The sequence below is a fragment of the Chenopodium album genome, chromosome 12, assembly GCF_948465745.1.
Source record: "Chenopodium album chromosome 12, dcCheAlbu1.1, whole genome shotgun sequence".
Taxonomy (NCBI): Eukaryota; Viridiplantae; Streptophyta; class Magnoliopsida; order Caryophyllales; family Amaranthaceae; genus Chenopodium; species Chenopodium album.
The window spans coordinates 3,366,385-3,388,556 of NC_137845.1; the positions used below are offsets into that span (position 1 = coordinate 3,366,385).

Sequence of the window (22,172 nt, forward strand, 5' to 3'; positions counted from 1 at the left end):
GAAAACGGAGTTTTTCGCTCCCAGGTTTTTTATAATGAATTGACCTTGTAAGCTATCGGCATACAAGGTCACTTGGGGAGGAAAACGGAGTTTTTCGCTCCCAGGTTTTTTATAATGAATTGACCTTGTAAGCTATCGGCATACAAGGTCACTTGGGGAGGAAAACGGAGTTTTTCGCTCCCAGGTTTTTTATAATGAGTTGACCTTGACAGCTACCAGCATACAAGGTCACTTGGGGAGGAAAACGGGTTAATAAAACTGATGAGTTAATGAAACTGATGAAGAACACGGCGTTACGGCACAACAATTATCCTCTTACATAAATAGTAATAATAAAAGTACTAAAAGTAGCAAATTAAAATAACACTTCTCAGCAAAAGAACATAGAGCTTAAAAATATATGAATATGTAGAAGTTAATTTGCCTGGATACCGGCCAAGCGATTAAAATGAATTATGACAACGGCAAGATTAGTAATGAAACTTTGTTAGTAAGCAGTACTTGACAGAGTACAAGAAACGTTGTTACAATAAAATTTCCAATTTAAGGAAGAGTCTGAAGAATGAGATGTGGAACCCAAAGTTTGTTTTGATAGGTTCAGCTTGTCTCCCATAATTAACTGCGCACGATGATGAATGATCATACGTCCTCACTTGGGGGGCTAATTGTATGGGATGATATCTGGGCATGACCGATATCTTGCGAAGGCACATGACCAGATCACAAGAAGATGCTGATATGTTGCAGAAAGAGGACATGTCGGCCTGTCGCAATTTAACACGTGGTAACAGAAACTCGACACTTGGCACAAAAGGTTGTGCATGGGTGAAAACCACCTGTCAAGGTAGATTACTATAAATAAGTAGGTAAGACCTCATTAATGGGGGATTAATTACTCTCTCACTCTCTCACTCTCTCTCTTTCTCTACTTTCTCTCTCTTACTTATCTTCTCTTCTAAAACACTTTCTGACTTTATCATCGGAGTGGTTATCCCCGGACCACCCCGGGGTTAGCTAACTTCTTCTCATTGTGTAGGTTCTCAGCTTGCCGATAGAAGTATCAAGATCTCAAGTCCGAATTCTTGGGGAAGTCTGGATCAGACAGAAACATTACTCATATAAAAGGATTAAATTTAAATTACAAATACGGTAACCCTGTTTATTTCGTACATAATTTTTAATTTACATCGGACGACCACAATTACGCTTTTAACGATTTTACACTATCCACCGATTCCACCCACTTTTCAAGAAAGGTGGAAATAGTCACTTGAATCAAACATAACCGTTTACAAATTTTTACTAAAATGGACTAATGGAGTGAGTACTATTTCAAAAGATTAGGACTACTTTCTCCATCTTCTCTGTTTTTGATTTTTGATTTTTAATTTTTTTTGCTTTCTCTCTCCTCTGTCTGTCTGATTTCTCCTTTTTCTGTAAAACCCTTTCAAATCACACTAACACAAAAAAACTAGCAGAAAGTTTGAGACCCAACCTTAAACTTTACTACACTCACTGATCCAGCTCTTTCTCTCTCTATTTCTTCAAAATCTATGGGAGTTCGTTGCTCTAAACTTTCATTTTGCTGGTGGTCCAACTCTCATCACAGTCGTGCTCCACATTACTCCGATCTTGGTAATTTTTTATTTCAATCTCAAAATTTTTGTTCTTTAATCTTTCATTTTAAGCTCAACAATCACCAAAAATTTGATCTTTTATGCTTAATCTTTGATGGGTTTTGATGTTTATATGTTTTTGATTTCTGGGTGATTGTAGAAAACGGAGGGAAAGATGAAAGTGAGTCTCAACCGAGTTTCACTGAGTTCAAATTGGACGAGTTAAGAGCTGCTGCTTCTGGGTTTTCTTCAGAGAACATTGTTTCTGAACATGGTGAGAAAGCTCCTAATATTGTGTATCGTGGGAAGCTCAATGATGGCCGTTGGATCGCCATCAAACGGTTCCACAGGTCTGCTTGGCCTGATACTCGGCAATTTCTGGTATTAACTAATTGCTATTTTTAGCAATTTTTGTTTATGGGTTTGTAATATGTATTCTTGATTTTTGATGGGTTTTTGTTAAATTTGATTAATATGGAGAAAATTGCTTATTTAGTATAGTTGGATGTTTGATTGGAATTTGATATAAAATGTAGGAGGAGGCAAGAGCAGTAGGGTTGCTGAGAAGTGAGAAAATGGCAAATTTGATTGGGTGTTGTTGTGAGGGTGATGAGAGATTGCTAGTTGCTGAGTTCATGCCCAATGAAACTCTTTCTAAGCATCTCTTTCACTGTGAGTATCATCTATTTTCATAACTTTCTTGTTTAAGATTGAAATGTTGTGACCTTGACTAGCATTTTTGTTAATTTTCTGTGAAAGGGACTTTGTATGTTTCGTGTTGAAAATAGGCAATGCATTTGTGTTTTTGATATGTTATTAATGAGATATGTTTACCACGGTATGTTGCTTGAAGATGCTAGAGTTTATGTCTATTATTAATTTTCGAGAAAGTATAATGTTTTCGACAAGGGAAAAAAAAGCTCTATCGAAATTATTTGTGTTGAGTTAGCAACAGTCAATGTACAACCAATATATTCTTAATAAAGGGTTACACCACATCGTTGGTGTAATCTTCTTAGGACTCTCAAACAGACAAGGAGAACTTTGGGCAATGTCGATATGATAAAATAATTTTTTAAGTTTTTTTTTTTGATTGATTAAGATTGGTTTTGGTACGTTTGTGCACATCAGTTTTACAACGCTCATTGTGAGACTTAAATGGTGAGAAAAGCTCTTTTGTTAATAGAGTTTCCATGTAGTTGACTCCGATTCATGGATGAAGGTGTTGTGTTGATGGTGCTATTGTATTTTGGTTTAATTTTCAAACTGTTTATTTACTTCAGGGGAAAATCAGCCTTTGAAATGGGCTATGCGGTTGAGAGTGGCATTGTGTTTAGCTCAAGCCTTGGAATATTGTAGCAGTAAAGGAAGATCATTGTACCACGACCTTAATGCTTATAGAGTTCTATTTGACCAGGTACAATTGAACTTGTATTTTTGCTCTTGTCTGTATCCTTTTTCTCCATATACTCTATGTCGTGACTCAGCTTTTGACAGGATGGTAATCCCAGGCTCTCTTGCTTTGGCCTCATGAAAAACAGCCGAGATGGCAAAAGCTATAGTACAAATTTGGCTTTCACTCCTCCTGAGTACATGAGGACAGGTATCTGGCCCTTCATTAATGATTCATTTTGCCGTAAATATAGACTATGCTGAATGGTATACATGACAATATTGACTTGTCCTGATCTCCTTGTTGATTGTATATTCAATAATGAAGGTCTCTCCCTAGTTATGTGTGCAGAGAACGTTATAAAGCTGTTGCAATGGAGCTGCTAATTTCTGAAAGCATGCTTTCTCTAGGAAGCTAATGCCCTGCTTTCTAATTGGCAGGTCGAATTTCTCCAGAGAGTGTGATCTACAGTTTTGGCACCTTACTGCTTGACCTGCTCAGTGGGAAACATATACCGCCAAGCCATGTAAACTTCGAATTTTCATAAAACTTACAGTGTGTCATGCCATGTTGTACCCTCTTAAATAATGCTTCATTAACCCCTATATTCAGTGTATTACTCCAGTAACTCCACTTGAACTAGAAAGTAATAAATAAGCATCTAAGAATCCTAGAGAACTCATATATTAGTATCCAAATATCCTTGAGATTTGGTTTTTATTAGACTCCTAATTTCATCAAAATTCTTTCATGAAATAATTGTAGGGCTAAATTGTGAGTCGTCTTATTGGAGCTGGCTTAGCATGTCAAATTCCCATGAATGATTTATATTTGCAATACATTAGAAGTAGGATTTGGAAATTAAATTTTGTCAAACTATGAAACATGTTAAGTATCGTATCACGCTCTCCACCCCTCCAATTACCCCCCTCTCCCAAAAAAGTTTTTGTCTTGTAAACTCTTTAGCTCACTTTGGCTCTCTAATTGCCTTAGGTCCTGGCACACCAATCCAAATGGTTCTCAGATGTTTTGGGAACACAATACAAAATTTTTTTAACACAGAATTCTCTTGATTTTCCCAGGCACTTGATCTCATACGTGGGAAAAACTTTTCGATGTTGATTGACTCTAATTTAGAAGGCCATTTTTCAAATGACGATGGAACTGAATTAGTACGATTAGCATCACGTTGCTTGCAGTATGAAGCTCGTGAGAGGCCTAATGCCAGATCTCTTGTGACAGCTCTTACTCCACTTCAGAAAGAAACTGAGGTGAGCCTAATTTTAATTCCTCTCCTGAGACATTGGTTTTTCTTGCTTAATTATTTTGGCTTGTTTTCATTATAAAAATAATTTCTTCTGCCTTGTTCTTTGGTAATAGTATTAGTGCATGTCAAAAGCAGATTATACTGATAAAATGAAACAATCATTTTGGTTAGCTTACTAAATAAAGCTTCTGATAGTAAATTGGCCTACGGGTAGAAGTTTCCTTGCATAGAAATAGGTAAACAGCAGAATTCTTAATTCTTCTGTGTTTTTCCATGAAATTTGGCAGGTTCCCTCTCATGTTCTGATGGGAATTTCACATGGAACTGCGTCTCCAAAGGATTCATTGTCATTAACTCCTCTTGGTGAAGCCTGTTCAAGATTGGATCTTACAGCCATACACGAAATATTAGAAGATGTTGGATACAAGGACGATGAGGGGATTGCAAATGAGGTAGGCTCCTTTGTCTTTTGTCATTTATATTCATCTTTTGTGTTGGGTGTTTGGGTGTACAAGCAGAATATGTAACAAATTAGTTCATGTCTTTGTGTCTAGAATTATTATGACATAGTATCTGTCGAGTGCATTTTTCTATATTTGGGGAAACTTTATTGGGTTTATCTTTCCATTTGGATCCATGGGCTCCATCCTTAAATAATGGACCACTTGAGGTCATTATTTTAAAATTTAGCTGAATTCCACAATTGTCTACTACATGAACTTTTCGTCCCACAAACATTTTCTTTTCTTCTGGAATTTTGTATTTGATTTAAAATATAATGGTCTTTTTTACTGAAAATTTTATGAGGGTAATGTGGGATAATTGCAAATTTGAACTTAATATATTAGAAACTGGCCTATCATTTGAGATGAACTAAAAATGTGGCTTGGTATCTTGGGATGGTGGAAGTAAGTTGGCTGTTCAATTCTGCCAGTTTTCATCGAAAAAGAACTGGCACTCAACCACTAGGCTATCCAATGGGACCTTCAAAAGCTTGGTATAATCATGTAGTTCCTGATTTGCTGTTTTATCAGATTTTCACATGTCTTATATAATGGGTGCAGCATAATTAATTTAGATAATAGAGCAGATTGGGTCCTGCATGGCTCATAATTGCAGCAAAATTACCATAATGATATTGTCTGTATTGATGAAATTGGGTCATGCACAGCTAAATAGGTAATTATGTCTGCAAAATTACCAGTATGCGTAGAATTAGATTGGGTCCTGCTTAGCTTATAATTGCTGCACGGTCTCTAGGTTTTTTTATTTATTTATTTATTTATTTATTTATTTTTATTTTAAAGATTTCATCCCTTGGCTTGATACAGAATTTGTTTAAAAAGAGCATGCTCTTGTTTGCCTGTTGTTACTAATATGGGCAGTAAATGTACTCTTAACAACTTTTAAAAATGCCCTTATCCATAAATGAGGGAAGAGCTGATTGTGACCCCAACAGTATGACAGAAACCGTCCGATTATCACATTTTTTGTTAAAAATTCCAGAGTTTACTCATGTAAGACATAGGACATTACATAATTATGCTAACTGATTAACATGTTTTATGACTGTGCATCATCATGACATCACCTACACACGAAATCTCCTCTCCATTCATATCGATCTGATGAGATTGTGAATCTTGTATCAGCTTTCTTTCCAAGTGTGGACAAGTCAAATTCAAGAAACACTAAACTGCAAGAAACACGGAGACAGTGCTTTTAGAGCTAAAGATTTTGCTACCGCCATTAAATCTTACACACAGGTAATTGTTCTAGGCCATTGGTTCTTTCTTACTAAGCACCGTGATTCTGGATTTAATGTTTGATTGAATTTTCTTTCCTTTGTCTGGAACTAATAGCGTCATACTGTCATGTATTCCCTCTGTCCTAGAATGAACTTTATACTTTCTATCTTGGGATGTCTAAAAAAGAACTTCACACTTTTCTATACCTTTTCGATTTCTCTATCCATCCCATGATTCCTTAAATGTTTTTCTCTTTCTTTCCCAACACTTCTTTTTTACGAAGTAAACTTTTTTGTTACTAATTCTTAATTTTGTGCCAATCCAATTACATATTTTTTGGGACGGTGGAAATCCTTTAGTAGGATATCCAAAAAGTTTGTTACATCTCCCAATGTACTAAGTGAAAGGAACAGGATTGTGCTTAAGGATTATTTTTTGTAAAAATCGAACATCTCTTATAATTTGGTAGCATGATATCTTTCACACTGGTTTACCACATGATCAGCTCAATAAGAACCTTAAAGTAGCTAGATTTATACACTAATCGCTGCTATTGTAAACCATGTACTTAAAGGTCTGATATTCATTACTCTATCTGCTATTCTGGTAGTTTATCGAGGATGGGACAATGGTTTCACCAACGGTGTTTGCTCGACGTTGCTTGTCTTACTTGATGAGCAATATGCTACAAGAAGCACTAGCAGATGCTATGCAAGCTCAAGTAGTATCTCCTGAGTGGCCAACTGCATTTTATCTCCAAGCTGCCGCTCTCTTCAGCCTCGGGATGGACAATGATGCCCATGAGACGCTCAAAGATGGAACGTCGTTGGAGGCCAAATGGAAGAAAAACTGAATTGTGTATAGAGCTTTCGTATTTTTCTGGGTTCTAAAGGTTCCATAATTATTGTATCTATTTGAAATTTCTGAGTGGTGAGTTTTATCTTCGTAATTAGAATTATAAATTCATACAAAGGTTGTATTGACTGACATTTTCATTTTTATCTCAAAGCAAGGGAAGTCTGATTTGCATCTTTTCCATCCGTCCCTAACTAATACAACGTACTCCGTTTATCACAATCTTAGAAGTATTAGGCAATTTAAAAATTAAGACCACTTTAGAATTTTAGTAAATTGCTTTGAATTTTCTCGTATTACTGTTAATGAATCATCAAAGTTGAATTTAGAAGAAAGATTGGTATGAAGAAAAAGTGATACTACGTATTTGAAACAAGGATAATTGCTTAATTAAGACATGGTAACAAGGGGCTGATCAAGGCATAATTGAGATAGTTGTGGGCACCACGTAGACCTCTTGGGGGCTTTTGGAAACCCCGGAAAGCATCCCGATGCATCATCTAGCTGGGTCCGAAAAAGTTCTCCGAAAGCCAAATTTGAAGGCTACAATACACGAAATCAGATTATTTTTGGAGATTTAGGGACCTAGTGTTAGAAATTCAAGTGATGGCATACAATGTATCCTAAGGTCATATATTGTGGTTTGGAACCAATTATAACCACCAGCTGAGCATATAAAAACTTGTCTGTGGTGGCCTTTGTGTTAATAAAAGGCGTATAAGTAAATGTCTACATTAACAATTTAAAGACAAAGCGGATGATTCTAACTAACCAACCTCCCTAAGTATAATTATGGACAGCCGGACAACAAAATCAAAATGTTTTAAGTTGATAAAAATAATTAAGGGCAACGATGTCAAAAGCTTTGAAGTTGATCAAAATAATTATTGACAACAATATCATAAGGCTTTAAGTTTATCAAAATTAAGCCTCCTTTTTTGAATCAGATTTACTTTTGTCCTCAGTAACAGAGTATGACTATTGATCAATGAACGGGGAAAAATTAAAGTAAAGCCAAACTTAAGCATCCTGAAATCCACTACTGTTATTATTGCTTAATAACAAAAACAAACCCCTGGAACTGAAATTTAGTAAAAGAAAACTCCAATTTAAGGAATGATGCTTAGAGTCTTACACAAAACATATGATCAAATGTGGCCTTCCACCAATATCTAGTATCGAAATCATTAGGAGTAATGTCATCACTAGGCAAATCAAACAAGTATAATTCAGTTCAAAAGAAACAAAATTTTTAGGGAACGGTATCATTGATTCCATAACAGCATCAATTTGTTTTCCACAGCTTCGTCTAAGCAAAGTAGTGATCTCAAATAGAGTGAACACCATTTACATGGGAGGTTGGTTTGTTCCGAGCAACTGGCCGACTAGATTAGTCACCTGATAACATACAAAGTGGTTTTAATTAGTAGACAAATAACTGCAGCACTCCAATAGGACTTTCAAGCAATACAACCTGCAAAACGAGTGCCTCACACCAACCATCCTGGCATCCCCACCCCCCTGCACCCCCAAGGGTCAGATGGATAAATTTCAAGTCTTGCATAGTATGTCCATTACAACCTACCCTTAAAGATCACTACTGCATCCCCCTCCAAATATTTTATATTTTGTAGCAGACAACGGCAAAAAGCTACTTTGTATTAAGTCTGCACTTTCAGTGGCAAACATAAGTGTGAAATATCTGTCTAAAGGGCAAGGCTGAAATGTTACGGACTAAAACACTAGAAGACTAGAAGCATTATTCATAGTCATAATTGGCTAAGTTTTGTTTTTTAAGAGCAGAAAAATAACTACACTGAGCTCCAACCCACCAGGTGAATTTTAGCATCCTGAAGTAGGGAAAGCTCCAACAAATGTCATTTTGGAAAAAGAGAGTTTAAAAGCACACAGAGGTGACAGAACCAGGGAAAAAAAAAAAAAGACTACACAGCTCAAAGAGATGACAAAAATGTATATCCTCCTTATTTAGAGAATACAGGGGATTATTTATCAAACAAATATATGAATTCTAAGATCTGTTAGAATACAATTGAGGAATTAGAAATAGTACTTTGATGATAAACTATAAATTGGCAAGAGATCAAGAAAATAAGTTGCACATTATTTTGAAACAATGAGATATTACCTGCCAAACTCCGCCAGTGGGTTTCCCGCTGCCAGTCCCAAGCCTGGATAAAGGAGGAGGGTTACGGTAGGCCAGTGACAGCCAGTATAAAACTTCGTCACATCCCATGACATGAGCCAAACAGATATTTTCGTGGGGGCGTTCCCTACTCAGCGACGCGCTGCACTTCCTAGACCCGGGTGTAGTGATAAGTATGCAAGGGTTGCTAGGTCGTCGCCCAGAAGCGACGCGCCACATTGCCCGAGTGTGGTGTCAAATGAGCAAGGGCGTGCCATTGGGGCGTTCCCTACTGAGCGACGCGCTGCACTTCCCAGACCCGGGTGCAGTGATAAGTATGTAAGGGTTGCTAGGTCGTCGCCCAGAAGCGACGCGCCATATTGCCCAATTGTGGTGTCAAATAATCAAGGACTTGGAGTTGGGATCAGGAGGGAGCGTGGGAGAAAAGAATTTAGTTTGCGGATTGGTTCTTGGAATGTGGGGTCTCTTACGGGAAAATCAGCAGAATTGGTAGAAGTAATGAAAAGACGACGCGTGAACATCATGTGCCTCCAAGAGACAAGATGGACAGGAGAAGGAGCTCGAGGCTTGGTTTTGGGGTATAAGGTATGGTATGTTGGGCAAGAAACGAGCCACAGAACAAGGAATGGTGGAGCTAGGAACGGAGTTGGTGTGGTTCTCGATGAGAGGTTGGCAAAAGAGGTGATCGAGGTCTATCGGAAGAACGATAGGTTGATAAGGCTGAAGTTGCTATGTGGCAAGGAGATTGTGAATGTTATCAGTGCTTATGCTCCCCAAGTGGGTTTAGATGCAGAAGAGAAACGACAATTTTGGGAGGACCTAGACGAGGTGGTGCAGGGTGTCCACCACTCAGAGAAGTTATATATTGGAGGGGATCTAAATGGGCACGTTGGGGCGAGCCGAGATGGCTATGAGAGTGTCCATGGAGGCTTTGGGTATGGGCAGAGGGACGCCGGTGGTGAAGCTATTATGGATTTTGCCCAATCATATGATTTAATTTTGGCTAATACTTGGTTTAAGAAGAGGGATTCACACTTGATAACTTTTCGGAATGGAGCAAATGCAACTCAAATAGACTTCCTGCTCACAAGGAGCATAGATAGACAAAGTTGCATAAACTGTAAGGTTATCCCAGGGGAGAGTGTGGTCACCCAACACCGGCTATTGGTAATGACTATTCGTCTGAAAGAGAAGGCGAAGAAAAAAGTTAGACAAGAAGAACCAAGGATAAGATGGTGGACCCTAAGGGATGCAAAAGCTAAGGTTTTTACAGAAAAGGTAATTGAAGAAGCGGATTGGGATGGAGAGGTGGATCCGGACATGACCTGGTTACGAATGAAGAACTGTTTCCTAAGAGTGGCCAAAGAGGTCTTAGGGGAAGTAAGGGGAAGAACTTCGGTACAGAGAGATACTTCGTGGTGGAATGAAGAGGTGAAAGCAGTAATTAAGCAAAAAAGGGAATGCTATCAAGCCTTAGGAAAATGTAGGAGTGATGAAACCTTTGCAGCGTATAAGGAGGCTAAGAGTAAGGCAAAGGCAGCTGTTCGCCAAGCAAAAGAAAAGGCATATCAGGAGGTTTATGAAAAGCTTGATTCCAAGGAGGGAGAAAGGATCATTTATAAGATGGCAAAGAGAAGACAAGAGGCAAGGAAGGATATTGGCATGGTGAAGTGTGTCAAAGATAAGAACCAAATGGTCCTAGTGCAAGAGGAGGGCATCAAGGACAGGTGGAAGGGGTACTTCGATGAATTATTTAATGGAAGTAATGGAGTTGTGATAGGAGATACCTCTATGAGTGATGAAGAAATCAACATGGAGTATGTGCGAAGGATTAGGAGAGTAGAGGTGGAGATTGCACTGAGGAAGATGAAACCTAAGAAGGCGGTTGGCCCTGATGGGGTACCGATAGAGGTGTGGAGGTGTTTGGGTAAGATTGGTATTGATTGGTTAACAAACCTTTTCAACAAGATATGGACGGCTACAAGGATCCCACAAGATTGGAGGAAGAGCACCTTGGTCCCGGTTTATAAAAACAAAGGAGACGCTCAAGATTGTTCTAACTATCGAGGAATTAAGCTTATGAGCCATACTATGAAGTTGTGGGAAAGGGTGATTGAACAAAGGTTGAGGGCATGCACAAGCATTTCAGATAACCAATTTGGTTTTATGCCTGGGAGATCTACTATGGAGGCAATCCATTTGATAAGACAAATGATGGAGTTTTATAGGGTAAAGAAGAAAGATCTTCATATGGTCTTTATTGATTTAGAGAAGGCATATGACAAGGTGCCAAGAGAGATACTTTGGTGGGCAATGTTGAAGAAAGGTATCCCACGAAGGTATGTAGACCTAGTTAAGGATATGTATCGGGATGTGTCAACAAATGTGAGGACATGCGGAGGGTTGACAAAAGATTTCCCTATTACAATCGGATTGCATCAAGGGTCTGCATTAAGCCCTTTTCTTTTTGCAACGGTTCTAGATGAATTAACTAGACCAATTCAAGATGAGGTTCCATGGTGTATGCTGTTCGCAGATGATATCGTTTTGGTGGATGAGACTAAGGATGGGGTTAATGTCAAGTTGGAGCAATGGAGGCAAAGGTTGGAATCTAGAGGGTTTAAGCTAAGTCGGAGTAAGACTGAATATTTGGTATGTCGTTTTGGCACTCAGAGGGGGACAAGCAATGAAGTGGTGAGTTTGGATGGAAAGGATTTGACCATGAGTGAATGTTTTAAGTACCTAGGGTCGATCATCCAGAAGAATGGTGACATTGATCAAGACGTGACCCACAGGATTAAGTCAGGGTGGCTTAAATGGAGAGCGGCCACGGGAGTGTTATGCGACCGCAGCATTCCCTTAAAGTTGAAGGGAAAATTCTACAGGACTGCCATAAGACCAGTGTTGCTCTATGGTACAGAATGTTGGGCTTCTAAGAAAGAGCATATTAAAAAGATGGAGGTTACGGAAATGCGCATGTTAAGGTGGATGTGTGGAAACACTTTAAGAGATAGAATCAGAAATGAGGTTATTCGCAAGAAAGTAGGTGTGGCGGGCATTGTAGATAAATTAAGGGAAAATCGTCTGCGTTGGTTTGGACATGTAAGACGGAGACCCGAGGGTGCACCGGTGCGAAGAGTGGAAGAGTGGGACCATGGAGGGATTAAACGAGGAAGAGGGAGACCAAAGATGACTTGGTTGGAAGGAGTGAGGAAGGATATGAAGTGCATGGATTTACGTGAGGATGAAGTTTTGGATCGTAAGGGATGGAGGAGAAAGATTTATGTTGATGACTACACGGAATAATCAAATTTGGTTCATGTTAGCCGACCCCACTTTTGGGATTAAGGCTTTGATTGATTGATTGATTGATTGAGATATTACCTGCCAATACTTTGAGACACAGCGATCGATGCAACTGTTTTCAGCCATGTTCAGTTCAGACTCCTTGTAGCTGAAAGCGGACAGGAGAGCATCAACAATAGCTCTCTTTGGTTTTATACACACAACTATAGAAAGGTAAATGAAATGGGTGCTTCAGTAATAAGTACCTTTTATCAGTGCATTTGCGAAAGCATGTCTGAGTAAGCCTGAAGCAGATAATAGGAACATAACCAGTCAGACAAAGTACAACTGTCTTAACGTCATGTAGAATATCCAGTGTTCAATTCACAAATATGAAAGACCATCTGTTGGGCTCTCTTAACCCATAATGGCAGCAATGCACAAAACTATGACAGCACATATGCACAAACATACTCTAAAATCATACAGAGAAATATATAATCTAGCAAGTAACAACAATGTCCATCATTGCACAGTTAAAATTACCAACTTGTTAAATAGCTCGACCCTGTACTCCATTTCCTTCTCAGCCATAAACATGACCTGCACAATAAGAATTTAATAAGTTAACAAAGACCATGCCTATATAAGATTGAATACAACACAAATCAATACAAATATGTATAGTCAGTTCTGTGCAAGATAAATTAAACATTGTCACGCAATCACAAACATAAAATTATCAAACTCGGTGATTAATTAAAACTAAAAAGGATAGCCACAATCCAATTACAGAAAAATCTATTTCCATACCACTATTAATTAACTTTGGCACTAATGCAACTAACAACACTTCTTAAACACTAGCAGTAATGGACTTTCTACACTAAGCAATATTTCTACGAATTTCTATTTTATCCACCTAATAATTCCCACAAAAGAATAATAAATCCAATGTTGTTCGTTGATCCAATCTCAGACTATAATTGCGATATCAAATATAATGCATGAAACTATAAATAAATAAATAAGCATTCATCTTAATATTAAAACACCATTTCTAAAATTACAAATCACAATTAAGATAATTATCTGTGTATATCAATATAGATAAATGCAGAAAAATTAAAGTTACCTGTTCTTTTGCCAGCTGAGGGGGTAAGTTGTTGTTGGCCATTATTAACCTGAAAAAAGATAATCAAAATACAAAGTATTAGTAAATTGAAGCAAAATTAGACCATAAATTCCTGCGAAATTAAATTAAATTAAAAAAAAAAAACCCAAAAATTCACAAATCAATTTGAAACCCCAATATTTTCCCATCCAATTCGACCCAATTAAACTAAATTTTTCTACGATTTAAACAGATAATAATGCAATTAAATAAAAAGAAAAGTAATTCATTAACCTGAGTGTAAGAGAATTTGCGACCGTAAGAGAGAGAAAGCAAGAAAATGAAGCGAAGAAGTGATTCTGATTTAGGGGTTTAGGGTTTTTAATCATTTAGTACTATTTTCCTTTTATTTTTATTGGGTTGATATTTGAAATTACAAAAACGCCCTCCATAGAACACTATATTTCCACCTACAATCTTATTTTATGAGCCCTAATTAAATACTGTATCACACAAATTCTTCAGCCTCGCTCAAGAAAAATCAGCTAATTTCAGCAAAAAAAATTAAAGGTAAGCTAATTCAAATTGTTAGGGTTCTTCAAATTCTTTGCTTACATTTGTGATTGAAGTTTTTGCCTTTGTTTTTGGGTAATTTGTCAATTGGTTAATTAACAGAGAAATTATGTAGTGAATTTTGCAGAAAAAAATGGAGCATGGTTCATATCAAAATCCAAGTGCATCAACATTCTCAATAACTGAGGAAGATCACACCCTTGCTAATTCCCTCAGATTGGTCCTTAACAAAGAGTTAGTCTTTTCTTTTTATTTTTTTTTTAATTTTTTTTTATTTTATTTTTTATAATTGATTACTTTGTGAATTATTTCTTTGTATTTGCACTAGAAACCTTTGTTGTTATTGTTGTTCTTGGGTGGCTTGTTTTGACGAGTAATTGATTAGACTCCGATTAATCCAAATTTGAGTTGGGTTACACCGTAATTGGAGGGAAATTTCTCCCAGCAAAAAGTAATTAACTGAATGACTGTACTTTCAATGCTGCAATTTCTGAGATTGGTGTATGCTGTTGTTTTAGCTTCTCATTTTTGGAAACAATGTTGTGTACAACTTTTGGTTTGTGAACAGTATCAAGTTTATTAAGGAGTTGAAGAGTTGTTCACTTTTAGTTACTCGCTTAAGGATTTGTCTGGACCGAGACATGGGCAGTGGTGGAGATTTAGTTACTCGCGATGTTAACCATTGCAGTGTGTTTCTATCCATTGGATACTGAGAACTGTTATAGTGATTTTGTGTTTGGAGCCAAAAGTTTGCAATGCTAAATGCCCTGCAATTTTAATGTCTTTAAGTCTGCTATTATGAGCATGTTTTTATTCATTATGTAATTATCTTATGCTGAAATTTTGCAGTCCACGAGTATCGTTTTGTGGGTACAGCATTCCTCATCCTTCTGAAGCCCGGGTAAACGTTAGAGTGCAGACAACAGGTACTTGCAGAACAATTTTTGTTAGTTTGCTTGTTTAAAAACCATTTACAATTCTTATCCTAATACTGCCTTTTCTTTTGTACCTGAATATCAAAGAATAAAAAATGAGTGTGGTAGTTGAAGTGATTATTATGGTGTGAGTTTCTAATGATGTTCTTTGATGTTTCTAATTGACTTGTAGTAATAAAATGCTAAATGTGTATTCCTTTTCTTAACCTTAATTTTTTTTTTCCCATTGAGTGTTACAAAGGGTTTGTTCATGACTTAGTGTTTATGAGCTAACTAGAATGAACTTTATCAGCTACAACTTGATAGAGGTAAATATGTCATGGGATATTTCACCTTTAGCTAGAAAACTCGGTGGTGCATCACTGCATCCACCCAATACTTTTTTGTAGTGTAGGCTTTACACATTTTGCCTTTCCATTAGAACCTGAAATGCTTTTCTTGATTATTTCAAATGTTGTGAATTGCTAGATGCTACTTCATGTGTAAATTTGACTTTCCCTATTAGATTTATTGATGTGAAATGTTTCTCTGATAGTAAATATGAGGTGTTGTTTGGTTGGAAACTGTCAAATTTCCTCAGTCCTTTTTTTTTATTTTTAAGCAAAGACACGTTGCCCTTCTGTATATGCAAGTATATGACCGTAATGTAGTAACAGTACTTGGACAATAATTTTTTCAGAATCCTAGAACCCAATTTGGATAGAATTGTGATTGTGATTCATATTCTCCAATACTTAGTGGCTTAGAGCTGAATGTTATTGGTCATGCTAAATTGGTAATATGAGGAGGATTATTTTTGTAAGATCTGCTCATAGGAATTGGTGGGATTGTGGAAAATTCAGGAAACTAACTTCAGGGACAGTTGGAGTTAGAAACCCAGGGCTCCAATCCAATCACAGTGATATTTATTAGTGACCTAGAGGGACATCCTAAAATGTAGGTGGTTTATACATCCAAATAACGATGGTTTGTTGAAGATGGCTTATTGGCTATCCTTACTACCCAATCTGAACCTTTAAGCCATGTGGAGTTTGTTATCAGTGATTTATTAAAGCCTTCACTTACAACCGTAAAGTTTCGATGATTCCCCATTCCATCAGCTAGCCTCACTAGCAAAAACCTATCTGATGGCTTTGGAGATCCATATGCTTTCACTTAAGTATATAACTTGTAGCTCATCCTAGGAAAAACCTTCATAAGGCCCTAATGCAAGCAAGTTAAAGCTTTTTTCAGGACTTGTCATAATCTAGTACTGCAAGATGCCTTTGCCTTATTGGTTATATTTTACTTATAAGACAACGTACATATCTGTGACGAGCCTTTTGATTTTCATGAATAATTTTGAAGGTAGATTGCCTTTATCTTATGCGTGATCTTTTGAGGCTAATCAGTTAAACACCTTTCGTGTGTGCTGTTTGCTGCCACTTTCTGCCTTTTTGACCTTTCTTGTAACTAATCACCTCTCTTTTGACTTTTCAGGTGATCCAGCTGGTGAGGTGTTGAAAGACGGCTGTCAGAATTTGATTAATATGTGTGAGCATGTGAGAAAGACTTTTGATGATGCTGTTGACAAGTTCAAGAACAGCAAAGCTACTGATTCAATGGAGGATAGTCCATGATATACTTGCAAATAAATCATGCTTCTTTTTCCCTCATAGTGTAATTTGACTCAAAAAGTAGCTAAACAAGTAGTAGTGTCAGTAATACTTGCAAGAGACCATAATCATGTTAAATGGGCTCTTTCTTTTTATCTCTGAGTGAATGGTCATTGACTTTTTTTAAAGTGAAATATGCAATGGATAGTAATATTCAGAAGAATTTGGTAATTATCCGAATAGAGTAATAGCTATTCTTGAAATATAACGCACTGTCTTGCTAAGAACTTAAGAACTGGACCAAGGTTTCTATAACTTTGCATTACAGAGGCATGTTTAGGGGAACTATATACGAGGAGGTGCTAACTGCCAAGGGCTGCTGTTAATGTAGAATTAAAACACTATCTAGTTGCAGCGCACATAAGCCAATTATATCATACCTTAATTAACTATTTAATTTGGTCACAATTGGTAGAAGGTTGTTTCACGGGCGAGTAATGTTTTATATTCCATAAAAGTGGCTTCAATTTGAAAAGTTGCTTTCATGGCAGTGTCTCTAAGAGGCTCATCGTTGTTAAACATTGAGTTTCTCCTTTTCTATTTATGATAGCAGATTAGCAGTTGAATATGCTGATACAAAGAAGAGCCAATCAGATAAAAGGAAATGAATAATTATCTCAGGTATGTCTAACTTAAAAGAAAATACTGGCATATATGCCTCAAAACAGAACTTGCCAAAATGCTTGACATCATCTTCCGTCAAGACCTCTATGTGATTCCTACATAAATTCTGTCTATGATAGTAATGAAGCAAACATCATCTAAAATTCTCCAGTCACAGCTCACTAACAAATGACAGCCATACAAGGAACTACTGAAATGAGACAAATGACCACAAATGAAAGGCAATTATGTAGTGATGCATGTAGCGTCAGTTAAGCTGCCTCGGCTTCAGGCTTTGGCTTGGTCTCTACTTTTATGGGATTGGAAATATATTTCCAACAACGCTTGTGAACTCCACTAATTTTCTTTGGAGCAGGAGCAGGAATGCCTGCAAAAAATAACCTCAAATCAAACCAACTCACAAAGTCTTTAATCAGTTTAAAAGGAGAAACCTGGCATGCACACAGCCCACACACACATGATTCATTTAATGAACACCCCAATCATATATTAATCAAATCAACTCACAAAGTCTTCAATCAAGTGTCACTGCAGTGTAGAAATATTGATCATGAAACTTACGAGGGGAAAAAAGGGAGGGGTGGGGGCAGATTTAAGATCTAAGAGTGCATCACATATCTTCTAAGCTACTAATGCATTTCTAAACTTCATCATAATACTACTACAGAACAATCCCCAGAAACAAATAAAACTATATTTACTCCATCCCATGTATTTATCCTAACTTCAAAGGTTTACGTGGAAACCAACCCAACCAATATCTATTAGGTCTGTATATAATTCACATAGCATATAAAAAGGGATAATATAAAGGATACAGTCTTTCAAGGTAATGCAGAGTTCCAAAATTTCAGCATTGGTGCTGATTCCAATATCAGAATCAGTAAAAAGGTAGTAAATCAGAAAGGAGAATGGGAAGCGTGCATTTCCAGTATTTAAGAAAGAAAACCACTTACTAGCCCATCAAAATCTTAGCTTTAACTATACTATAACAATCCTTTTCCTTACATCCAAGCCATTTCTTGAAGACTCACACTTAATGATTAGATCATTAAATATTAGCTTCTCAGTTCAGCCTAAGACCTTTAGTACATGCTTTTGGTGTTATGCTAATGGAGAGCTTTTTGTTAGATAACAGAAAATCTACAAGCTTTGTATTGAGAGTCAAAACCAATACCTATATTATCAAGAAATCACGTTTAAGATCTTTTGTTCATGCTATTAGTGTTATGCTAACGGGAAACTTTCCATATGATAACAGAAGCCCCACACTTAAGCTCAAAGCCTATAGTTTAAAACCATCCAGCTAGATGGTTACCAAAATAAACCGCAGGGAACAGTAGGAAAAAGTGAGGAAACTTAAATTTTACAACACCATATTGCTTTCAGAATTTACCACAAGCTCTTGCTTGTTATAGGTAAAACAGGGTCAGAAACACCATGGTTCCATTTATAAAAGAAATGATAAACAAAGACACTTGCACACTTACACAATTATTTTCTACTTTCCTTGTGGAAATGACAAATACAATTCCCACTTCCCATGAAAAACCAAATGCCTTACTGAAAAATTGAAGCGACAGTTTTTCACCTTGTACCGCTAGCATACATAAGAGTTTTAAGAAATCACAGAAGTGGTCCACTCTAAACTATCAAAATCTACTGGCAATGACATACAAGTGTTGCATGATCATCGACTAAAAGAGTACAAGTACAACTATACAAGTACAAGGAGATAGTAGTTTCCACAGAGAAGCAGAGAGATAAGTTTGATTGACAGACACACAAAGGAATTTAGATACAATTCCCAGCTCAGTATCACAATTTTTATTTAATAATATAGATAATGAGTTCGTTTCGTTATAAACATAGTATTTTAGTTTTAATAACTTATTAGTCCCATTTATGAAGAAATAATAAGCATTTAGCCCTACACACTCTTACTTTGATAGGATATAAAAGCTTCTGATGAGAACGAGATGTACTTAAAATCAGGCTTCCACTAAGCACCAAGACAACTATGCCTCACCGCTAGAACACAACTTCTAATTGAATTCTTAAGATACAATGGAAGGCTTGATTTTAGGGGAATAAAGCTCAGAAGATTAACAGATAAGATCATCAAGCTTCACTGTGTAGCTCTGTTTGATGCCGCACCACCCACTAAAAGGGTGCCATAACCTCCAATATACTGGTGTACATTCCTGGAAGAATAACTCAATAATGGTAGGCTTCTCTAAGCATTGCCACTAGTTCAGAAACAATTGAAACCAAGCCAAACTAGGAAAGCCTATAAAACTTCAGAGTTCAGAATTCCATATGCTAATGTGAAACAATAGACTCTCATAATCCCCAATAGCTTATCGATTACTAATCAAGAACAACCAAATAGATATAAAGGGCAAGGTTTAGGAATGTAAATAAACGCACAACTATTCCTGATTGTCAATAAGTACTTCGTATTAGTGGCACTAGTTTCCTGATCCAATCTCTGATACAATTAATAAAAATCAGACAGCACAAAACAAAGCACAGTGGCTTAGGTACAGAACATAAACCCTAGTTAAAACCTAGTCAATCTGACTTCCAACCTCAGATTTAATATCAAATTCATGATACATTATACAATCTCAAAACCTTAATTGCAGCATTAGGTTACTCAAAGTTCTCCACTTGACTATAGCATGCAACACAAATTGCAATTAAAACCTAGAATTTGAAGCACTCAAAAATAATGAACGAAATCAACTATAATTCAATTAATTTGGGCAAAAACTGGAGACTAACCATCTTTATAAGCAAGCCCCCATGCTTTCCCGTGCCTACCATCCTGCAAAATTAAAACCCAGAAACTCCGATAATCAAATCAACAAAGTATCAATACAAAAGCAACACAAAATGAGAATTGATCGCAAGGTGTTCGACGAATTGCCGCAATGAAAACAACACTTAAACAAGAAATTGAACCTTGTATAGATTAATCTTAGTGATTTCATACGAAACATTGGTCCAATGGGTTTTGGCCATGTGATAGCCAAGACCCCAGTTGGGCAAGAACTGCGCAACTTCGAAGAGATTCTTATTCTTCCTTCGTTTCGTGTTCTTCGATGCTTCACTTGTAGTAGTAGTAGCAGTTGCAGAAGATGATTCGGTGCTGAAATTGAAGGTTTGAAGAAGATTTGAAGGAAGCCGCCATTGAAGGGCTGTTGCTACCTTCTCCCTCGCTACTCTGCTTGCTAGAGCCATTTTCTCTCTCTTCGCGCACACTCACTCTTACTGCTCTGCCTTTGTAAAAAGGTTTTCTGCTTATTTGTTGTTTTTTTCACTAGGAAAATGTCTTCTTTTTTTTTTTTTTTTTTTTTTTTTTTTTTTTTTTTTTTGAGAAAAAGGGAAATGTCAAATTTGATCTCCTTTTAGGAAAATTTGTGACTTAATTACTCCAAAAAGTCATTGTTACTTACTACCCTTAAAAAAGTTTTTAATTACTAACTCTAAAATTAATTAATTTTAACATCTACTCCCTTCGTTTTTAAATATTTGCTCCATTTCTCCATGTGCGGAGTTTTAGGAGAAATTGGAGAAAGTAATAAAATATGGAGGTAATGGGGTTGGTGGAAGAATAAAAAATTGTAAAAAACTAAAAGTAGGGGAGAGAATTGAAGGAGAAAGAATATAGAATTAATATTGTTGGGTTCACTTGGTGAGAGAAATTAATTAAATATTATAAAAGCTTTACAAATAAGAAAATGGTGCAAGTATTTAAAAACGGCCGAAAAAGGAAAGTGGAGCAAGTAAGGGAGTACTATATTACCTTTTTCCCTAATCAGCCTATTTAATCACTTATTGATATTATTATTCGACCAAATTGTGATTAGTGGCTATTAAACCTTGATTAATTAACTAAACCCTCTCACCACCTCCACACCCCCATTGCACCACCTCCAACAACCCCCCTACCACCTCCGGTGGCTCCCATACCGTGAAACCCATTACGATTCCCACCACTTCCCATCCTCCACCACAAAACCCATCCCCATCCCATTCTTCCATAGTCAAACTTATCTCCGTTACGTGGCTGGGCCGCTATTTTGGGTGTTAGGGACCGGAAAGGGGCGGTAAGGGTTAGGGTAAGTGAATGGGATGGGTTTTAAGGTTTGGGGCAAGGGGGAGGGGCGGTAATTGCGTTAGGGGAGTAGGATGGAGGTGGATTTCGTGGTGGGGAAATGGAAGGGAGCCGGTTTTGCAATGGGGAAATGGGAGGGAGGTGATTTCGCAGTGGGGGAATGAGAGGTTGCGGTGGATGAGCAAATTGGGGTGAATTTCATGGTGGGTAAGCCGCTGGAGGTGGTAAAGAAGCTGCCGGAGGTGGTGCGAATCCATTAATTAAGGGTTAAGAGCTACTAATTACAATTTGACCAAATAATATATGTCATTAAGAGATTAAGTAGGCTGATTAGGAAAAAAGGTAGTAGTTCCAAGAATTAAATAGTTTTAGGGGTAGTAATTAACAACTACTTCGTATTTTTTAGGGGTAGTAATTCACAAAGGTTCCCTTTTTGAGGTAGTAATTGAATTTTCTATGTTTTTACTAAGAAAGATGTTCAATACAGAGTAGTGTTTAAGTAACAAAAAATTAGGATGAGAAGAAAAGTTAATCTATGAAAAATATGAATGAAATTTAATAGTCATAAGAAATATTTTCAGCATTTTTTTAAAGCGATATTATAAATTGTTCGACTAAGATTTGGTTAATCGTTTGACATATTAGATAAACATCTTAGGGCCTGAACTGAACTGAACTTATTAGAGTTGAACTGAACTGAATATTTTATGTGAGAGGGAAATTGAGATCTGAACTGAACTTATTGGAGCTGAGCTGAACTGAACTAGTGGGATTTGTGGGATGCCAAACATAAAAAAAAAATGAACCGGTTCAAAACGGT

At 36.9% G+C, this 22,172-nt stretch overlaps 4 protein-coding genes across 7 annotated transcripts in view; 2 read left to right on the forward strand and 2 right to left on the reverse strand.

The window, feature by feature from the left end:
- Window positions 1-1,300: 1,300 nt before the first annotated feature.
- Window positions 1,301-7,047, forward strand: LOC145570054 (serine/threonine-protein kinase BSK5-like). Its single transcript, XM_081629039.1, has 10 exons — window positions 1,301-1,635; window positions 1,777-1,997; window positions 2,153-2,288; window positions 2,900-3,033; window positions 3,114-3,219; window positions 3,450-3,535; window positions 4,092-4,280; window positions 4,564-4,728; window positions 5,929-6,042; window positions 6,635-7,047. Exons 1-10 carry the CDS (start codon window positions 1,554-1,556, stop codon window positions 6,875-6,877), a joined length of 1,476 nt encoding a protein of 491 aa, XP_081485165.1. The 5' UTR covers window positions 1,301-1,553; the 3' UTR covers window positions 6,878-7,047.
- Window positions 7,048-7,906: 859 nt separating this feature from the next.
- Window positions 7,907-22,172, reverse strand: part of LOC145570055 (mitochondrial import inner membrane translocase subunit TIM10-like) — a 45,280-nt gene continuing 31,014 nt past the window's right edge. The window contains exons 1-7 of one of the 3 annotated variants that reach the window (XM_081629041.1): window positions 13,737-13,846; window positions 13,464-13,512; window positions 12,879-12,931; window positions 12,595-12,633; window positions 12,428-12,497; window positions 9,026-9,068; window positions 7,907-8,277 (exon numbers count right to left, since the gene is read on the reverse strand). In XM_081629041.1, coding sequence (XP_081485167.1) covers window positions 8,270-8,277; window positions 9,026-9,068; window positions 12,428-12,497; window positions 12,595-12,633; window positions 12,879-12,931; window positions 13,464-13,512; window positions 13,737-13,831 — 357 coding nt within the window. In that variant the 5' untranslated portion in view covers window positions 13,832-13,846 and the 3' untranslated portion in view covers window positions 7,907-8,269. Of the gene's footprint in view, window positions 8,278-9,025; window positions 9,069-12,427; window positions 12,498-12,594; window positions 12,634-12,878; window positions 12,932-13,463; window positions 13,514-13,736; window positions 13,847-22,172 lie in introns of those variants that run through there. The other 2 variants (XM_081629040.1, XM_081629042.1) reach the window with 2 other exon arrangements.
- On the forward strand, window positions 13,932-16,755 carry LOC145570056 (uncharacterized). 2 transcript variants are annotated; one of them, XM_081629043.1, is made up of 4 exons: window positions 13,932-14,012; window positions 14,131-14,249; window positions 14,865-14,941; window positions 16,430-16,754. In XM_081629043.1, exons 2-4 carry the CDS (start codon window positions 14,149-14,151, stop codon window positions 16,567-16,569), a joined length of 318 nt encoding a protein of 105 aa, XP_081485169.1. In that variant the 5' UTR covers window positions 13,932-14,012; window positions 14,131-14,148; the 3' UTR covers window positions 16,570-16,754. The 2 variants fall into 2 exon arrangements, with proteins under 2 accessions (XP_081485169.1, XP_081485170.1); XM_081629044.1 differs by having other exon boundaries at window positions 13,948-14,012; window positions 14,143-14,249; window positions 16,430-16,755.
- LOC145571638 (uncharacterized) lies at window positions 17,174-20,512 on the reverse strand. The gene is made up of 3 exons (XM_081630657.1): window positions 20,197-20,512; window positions 20,017-20,059; window positions 17,174-17,596 (listed from the first exon to the last, which is right to left on the reverse strand). The coding sequence occupies exons 1-3, from the start codon at window positions 20,473-20,475 to the stop codon at window positions 17,481-17,483; spliced, it is 438 nt and encodes a 145-aa protein (XP_081486783.1). The 5' UTR covers window positions 20,476-20,512; the 3' UTR covers window positions 17,174-17,480.